A 7,296-nucleotide genomic window follows, 5' to 3' on the forward strand; every position below is an offset into this window, starting at 1 on the left:
GGGATAGTTATTTTTTCGTCGAATCGAAATTTCGAGAGTGGGGCGCCTGAAACGATAGCAAACGAGAATGCGAGCTGTGCAATAACATAATTGTAATTTTTGTTGCCATATTCTTATATGTGATTCATGCGCGCGTCTAAAACGGCGTTTGCTGACGTAAATATACGTAAGACAAATGAAGGTGTAGAACAACTTGGTTTCTTACAAAACGGTGTGTGTTATACTGGTTGTAACCCTATTTTTTGCAGACATGTATGTACATACAAGCAATTTTAATAAGGCAGGTTTTTTTTCGACGATGTTTACAATTAATTATAGTCAGGCCGCCCCGTATTGACGAGTTAGCGATAAATATACAAATATTTATGCCACGTATTGACAGTAATCGTCGGTATACATATAGAACCGCTAAATCGTACGGTTGATTTGATTTCTAGACAACGCTGTATGTTGAATTATATTGTCGTCACCAGTAGTAGATAGCACCTTATAAAGTACGTGATGTATCATCAACAACAAGTTGGTTTTTCGTTGATACACTGTTGCATTTGCACCGTGAAATACAAGACGCTAATCCATGGAATAAACAACGGCATGCGTTAGGCTACGTACATACAGAGAGCGGTAAGCGGTAAGTGTCAACATTTGTATCGGCTTTGCCTTTATCGTCACATGTCACTAGTTTTATCGCTGTATCGCCTACCGCTTATTTCTCTCTGTACGTCCACGAGCTTAGCGCGTGTGAAAAAATTTTTTTATTTCGTGTTTATAGAGGAGTAATGAACATCTGAAAACGAGAAAAATGCAGAACACACGCGTTCAAAACAATAGTATCGATCGATTGAATTATACAATCGTTTCTTGATGTTCTTTCGAGTGTTTCCTTAAAATTCTTCATGAGTTCGTTTTTGTATGTTTAAAAATATTATTTCGTAGGTATACGGTTACGTACTTATTGGTTAATATGTACTCCCCATATGATAGATTTTATTATAGCTGTCGACCATGCGTCATCGCAACAATTATAAGTCAGTTTGTACTTTTCGGTATGGTCGCACGATGTACGAGTTTTCATCAGTGAAGGGATTAGAAAGAAAACACGAAACCGTACATAGGAAAGAGAAAAAGAATATTGCGTCACGTTACGGTGAAAGCTTCGCGATAATTAACTTTTCATACCTGCACGAACTTTTGATATCAAGGAAAGAATCGCATCAATGTGACCTATTTACCTTTCACATACGTTACACTTTTATTACACCCGCCGAGCAAGACGGACTTGAGTCACGCTACGTACAAACAACATCTATATCAATGACTAGTCATTTCCGCCACGCACTAGTTTCTCCTTGAAGATCTATTAACGTTTACGACCTGCGTCATCATTGACGAGACAATATTCACGCATAAATGAAAATCCATGCGTTCAACAAAAAAGAATAACAAATTGTCATATAATATTTTTTGGATTATCACTGAATCTTCATCGACATACCTTTCTGACGATGAATAGTGCCTACGTATACATTAATCAAACGGAACGACCTACGAAATACGAAAGTTGAGTACCGAACTAAAACAGAAACATCACACAGCGGATCGTTCTTGATATTCTATCGTTGTACAGCAATTGTGTATTTTAACGTACTATAGATTCACATAATCTGTCTAAGGCGTTTGTATCTATAGGTAATATATGTAGTTACACGCGCCACAATCGTGACTGAGTTCGAAAATGTTCGGCCTAGCTCAACAAATCATATTTGCTATATGTTACATGTTCGTTAACTGATGGTGATATCTCCTCTGTCTTTTGTTGATATATTCCGGTTTCTCTATGAGCATAACGTTGAGATTATGCCTGAAATTATGCACATACAAATAGAGATAAAAATGCTGTGCTACGTGTAAAACTTTGCAATTGAATAATTATTATATTGCACTGATTAACAACACGTCATAATGAAAATCGTATCAATATTAGTTCTTTTGTCCCTTCTATAATAATATTGTTAATTTGTGCTCTTATTGTTAGCGCTAAACGATCATTTTGCATCTGTGCAATGCAATTTTGTTACCGAATTCATTGATTATCAAATATTTGTAAATAAAGAATGAAATTCTACACAAGATTGTTATTCTTTATTTTTATATAAATTTCGACTGAACTATGCTTTTGTTTAAATAAATGTAGCACACTCAAACCATGGTCGACATACAGGCACCGACGAAAAGTTAATGATAACAGGATTAGTTGATGATAAACCGTGTATAGAATAAACGGTATGAGGAAATATGAGACACGGTACATCATGTAAGGCTTTGATCGTGCCGAGAACGTCGAGCGGCAAGAGCGATCACACAAGTGAATGACAACGCAGCAGAAAATAAATCAATCACTCGTGGAATCCCAAATAACGCGTCAACTCTCAGTTACTTTGTGGCTTATTTTATATAAATCTATAAGTTTAATATATTTTCTGCTGCTTTGTCGTCACTTGTTTGGTCGTTCTTAGCGCGCGCCACTCTCCTATATGAGCAAAGTCTAAAATGCCAGATCCATTTCTATCGCTTTCGACAACTGACTTTAATATTACATATGTAATTCTCATATCTGCCGTAGCAAATCGCAGAGGGCGTAAGGAACAATAATCTTTTTCGATGTCGGTATTTCAGAATGTGAAACACGAAAGTCTCATATTTATCATAGCGTCAGGTAAGTCTATCCTGTATTTAGTCAATGGTAGCACAGACCACCGTCTCGTCTGTAATCTGTAACAGAAGCAAGGGTGGGGGCTACTATCTATTAATGTTCTGATACACTGAATTATCGAAGTATTATAACTTATCTCACAATCCCTCGTAAACTGTTCGGGATGTGCACTTACGTTTCGCTTTAATATATTTATAATATAATCAAAAATTGAGGTATGTATTAAAAATTCCCAGTGTTCTTTTTAAATATGCCGAATTTCACTCATCAATTTTCTGAAACGGGGCGTTGCATGGGAAAAATCGCATAAATAAATCGTTAACGAAAGAAAGGAGAATACATAGTAAGTGATAAAGACAGTATCAGGGAATGAAATGTGTCGAGAAAGAGGAAGAATAAGAGCTAAAGATCAAGTGTATAAATGTGTGTGTATGCCGTATATACATATGTATATACATACATATGAAATAAAGAAAGAGTGTTAGCACTTGTTTTGCATTGAAGATTATTTAATTACAATATCTACGTTAACATGTATCGAATCTACTGATCAAATTTTTATGATAATTTGGAAGAAAAACATGTAGAAACGATGAAAGACATCTAATACATATAGATAATATTATCTTTCTTTTAGATGAACGTATATTTTCTTGGTGTTAATAATATGAAACAACTGATTAATAATTATTTTGAAGCCAAAGAACCATGGCAAATAGTGACTATAACCAGTACAACCATCCTTGCCACAGTTTGGTTATGGAATTTTGTCTTTCAAGATGAGAGTATGATTATTTGTAATGTATACTAACATTTAAAAATTTGCAATGAATAGCAAATTTTGTTTTCTAGGTCTGGTAGAAAGAGCAAAGAAGCAACTGTTTAGTTTAAGGAATTTTATACCTGCTATTAGAAATAAAATTGATCAAGAATTAGATAAGATTAATCAAACGTTCGAACAAGAAACGTTACAGAGAATAAAAGATATTCCTTTCATTGTGAAACTTCCAGAGAAAAGTTTAGAACCGAAAGAAATATTAGAAAGAATAAAAAAATGTGTTCAGTTAGGTAACAAGCAATTGAAAAAAACTTATTATAGTATACCAATATATATAATTGTTATTTAGGTGATTATGATTGGAGAAATGGTAAAGTGTCTGGAGCTATATATAGAGTTGATATTAATCTTTTACAATTAATGGGAGATATTTATAGCATTGCATCATATACAAATCCATTACATCCTGATATTTTTCCTGGTATATGTAAGATGGAAGCAGAAGTGGTGAGAATAGTTTGTAATTTGTTCCATGGAGATGAAGATTCTTGTGGCACTGTAAGTTGTTTTCATTTTAAAATGCTGACCGATCGAACTAACTTAAGATGTAATAAAATGTTTTCAGATGACCAGCGGTGGTACAGAATCAATCTTATTGGCATGTAAAACATATAGGGATTATGCAAGGAATGTAAAAGGTATAAAAAATCCAGAAATAGTAATGCCTATAACAGCACATTCCGCTTTTGATAAAGCTGCTCAGTACTTAAAACTTAAAGTACGTTCTGTCCCTGTCAACCAACATAGCTATACTGCTTGTATTAAATCTATGGAAAAAGCTATTACAAGGAATACAATAATGGTATATAGGAAATAACTTTCAAATTAGATTCAAATTGATGCATTAGAATTAATGTAATATTTATAATAGTTAATAGGGTCAGCACCAAACTTTCCGTATGGAACAATGGATAACATTAAAGCAATTTCTGATCTAGGAATAAAATACAATATTCCGGTTCATGTTGATGCTTGTCTCGGTGGATTTTTAATTTGTTTCATGCCAAATGCAGGTTTTAATGTACCACCTTGTGACTTCAGACTTTCTGGAGTTACAAGTATATCGGTTGATACGCATAAAGTACATAAATAATATTACAATTATACATACAATGTTGATTAATTTTATTTAATAATACAGGTGTTTTATATTATTTTGTTTCTTTCAGTATGCATATGCTCCGAAAGGTTCTTCGCTTATTCTTTATAGAAATAAAAAGTTAAGACATTATCAATATACTATAACAACCGATTGGCCTGGTGGTATATATGGTTCACCAACTGTAAGTGGTTCAAGAGCTGGTGGAATTATAGCAACATGTTGGGCTACATTATTGTATTTTGGTTATAATGAATATATAGAATCGACAAGGAAAATTATAGAAACTACTAAATATATTGAACAACGGTACGTATTTGAATTTCTTGCCAAATCTGTTAAACTGTATAATCGAATGTTTGGAATTGATCGCAGATTGAGAAAGTTGGATGGAATATTTATTTTTGGTACCCCGGCTACCTCGGTTATAGCATTAGGGTCAAATGATTTTCACATTTATAAACTTTCGGAAGCTCTAAATGTAAGAGGATGGAACTTGAATACACTTCAGTTCCCATGTGGCATACATCTTTGTGTTACATATGTCCATACACAATTAGGTGTAGCAGATCAATTTTTAAATGATGTTGAAACTGAATTAAGTATAATCTTAAAAAATCCAGATGCTCCTGTTGATGGGAAGGTAAATATAACTATTAAGTAATTTTTATATAAATACCATATACAATATCCTTTTTCAGTTTGCAATTTATGGAATGAGTCAGAGCATACCAGACAGAAGTATTGTTGGCGATTTCGCAAAATGTTTCTTAGATTCCATATACTTTACGCCAGGAAATAAAACAATGGTTAATAATGGATCAAGTATCTAAATTGATTGCACTATTAGCTTACTTTTTATAAACTCAAATGTAAGAGTAAAGAAGAAATGAAAAAAGAAAAAAAAAATAACATTAATTTTCTGAAATCTCTTATATAATTTTAATTAAAAAATCTAATCGACCCATATATATTTTTTAAAAGATTGAATTTAAAAAACAAAATAGAATTCAAGACCATATAGAGTTATGAACATATATTGGAGAGATTTAATACGTATAAATGGAATATTTTGTACAATGCAATGGCATTTTGAATTATTTAAACATATACTTTTAAAGTACAAAACTTTATTCTAATCAATTTTTTTTAAATAGACGATATCTTATTTAACAGCAGTATTTTTACGCATTTCATGAAATATACAATACATGTACACATATTCCGTTATAGACTTTTAATACATCCATGTGTACAATTCTTTTGGTACTTTTTATAGAATATTATGTAAAGATATCTATCTATATATTTTATACATTTTTATTATGTTCATTCTAATATTACATAACTACATCAAATTTAGATAACAAAAACGTATTGAATGTTAATTCTATTACTAGTAGTAATAACGTATAATTTGGTGCCATATATTTTTATATGCTTGGCAGTGGAATTATTGAGAATAAAGAATTGAAATAATATACTAATCTCATCACCCTTCCATAAAACAGTAATTTCCTTAATTACAGTAGACTCCCGTATAACGTAAGTTTTTACAACGCGAATTCCTATAACGTGCCAGTGTCGCGAATTCCTATAACGTATCACTAACGTATCAGTGTCATGTATTCATGATTCGAGATAGCTTACACTTAAAATACGTATGTATACATAATACAGAAGTATTTTGTAAATTACGTTTATAAAGGAAGTTAATTTAAGGACATGATGGATGAAATTAAAAAAGAAAAAAAATGTTAAAACAGAAATGCATTTCTATTAAAGAAAAAGTTGCAATGTTAGATCAGCTGAATTGTGGAGAAAAAGTAAAAGATACGATTTTTACGTACATTAATAATATATTATTTTTAATCAACTTCGTATATGTGCCATTTATTTTTAAAATACTATCCTATTTGATGAAACACAGAAAATAGAAGTTGGCATAGCAATAATCAGTTCAAACGTATTACTTTAGATTATGCGCGTTATACGAGAAAAATTCACGTACAACGCGAATTCATGCATTAACCGCGTTGTACGACAGTCCACTGTACAGTGGCTGACGAAAGTATTCGAACGCTTACATATGTAAACTTGAATGGCCGAAATAATGTACGTTAACGTAATTATGCACGAACATAATAATAGAAATATAACGAAATGGATCATATCTAATTCAATAAAATAATATAAAACAGAAATTGTTGTTCGTCTATTATCACCTTATGAAACGAAAGAAACTTTTCGGACAACCTAATGATATCGAGATAAACGGGCAATTAGCACCTTGATTATTAGCTCTAATAATAATAAACAGTATAATTGATGCGAAAATTTTCAGCCTGAATGTTGTTATTGTTTGTGAATTGCAAAAGAAAGTATATATATGTCGATGTAGTATGTAGTGTATGGAGTAAGTATAAGTATGTACCTGTAAGAGTTATTTCCATACAAAATCCCATAAGATTTAAAAGTGATTAATTTCTGAATATTCAAGTACATTGTTCTTTATTTTGAAATGAATCACGAAACAAGTCTTTGGTGAACTATGTTTAAATCGATTGCCGTAATAATACTAAAATGCAGAAATTAAGTAAGTTAACTTTAAAAGAATGTGTAATCTCTAAAGCAGCAGTATTGATA

At 31.8% G+C, this 7,296-nt stretch overlaps 1 protein-coding gene across 4 annotated transcripts; it reads left to right on the forward strand.

The window, feature by feature from the left end:
- The first annotated feature begins 2,223 nt into the window (after positions 1-2,223).
- LOC126870593 (sphingosine-1-phosphate lyase) lies at positions 2,224-6,131 on the forward strand. 4 transcript variants are annotated; one of them, XM_050628416.1, is made up of 9 exons: positions 2,224-2,716; positions 3,351-3,498; positions 3,566-3,781; positions 3,841-4,049; positions 4,117-4,353; positions 4,423-4,632; positions 4,721-4,959; positions 5,026-5,293; positions 5,352-6,131. In XM_050628416.1, the coding sequence occupies exons 2-9, from the start codon at positions 3,351-3,353 to the stop codon at positions 5,481-5,483; spliced, it is 1,659 nt and encodes a 552-aa protein (XP_050484373.1). In that variant the 5' UTR covers positions 2,224-2,716; the 3' UTR covers positions 5,484-6,131. The 4 variants fall into 4 exon arrangements, with proteins under 4 accessions (XP_050484373.1, XP_050484374.1, XP_050484370.1 ...); XM_050628413.1 differs by lacking the exon at positions 2,224-2,716 and adding an exon at positions 2,724-3,138; XM_050628414.1 differs by lacking the exon at positions 2,224-2,716 and adding an exon at positions 2,725-2,928.
- Positions 6,132-7,296: the final 1,165 nt, after the last annotated feature.

The sequence above is a fragment of the Bombus huntii genome, chromosome 10 (genome assembly GCF_024542735.1).
Source record: "Bombus huntii isolate Logan2020A chromosome 10, iyBomHunt1.1, whole genome shotgun sequence".
NCBI lineage: Eukaryota > Metazoa > Arthropoda > Insecta > Hymenoptera > Apidae > Bombus > Bombus huntii.

Excerpts from the sequence above, each read along its gene's own strand:
- LOC126870593 (XM_050628413.1), top strand. The coding sequence starts at position 3,088 with ATGTGTCGAGAAAGAGGAAGAATAAGAGCTAAAGATCAAGTGTATAAA. Across the intron at positions 4,050-4,116 it reads ATGAAGATTCTTGTGGCACT|ATGACCAGCGGTGGTACAGA; the intron begins GTAAGTTGTTTT and ends AAATGTTTTCAG. Across the intron at positions 4,633-4,720 it reads TATCGGTTGATACGCATAAA|TATGCATATGCTCCGAAAGG; the intron begins GTACATAAATAA and ends TGTTTCTTTCAG.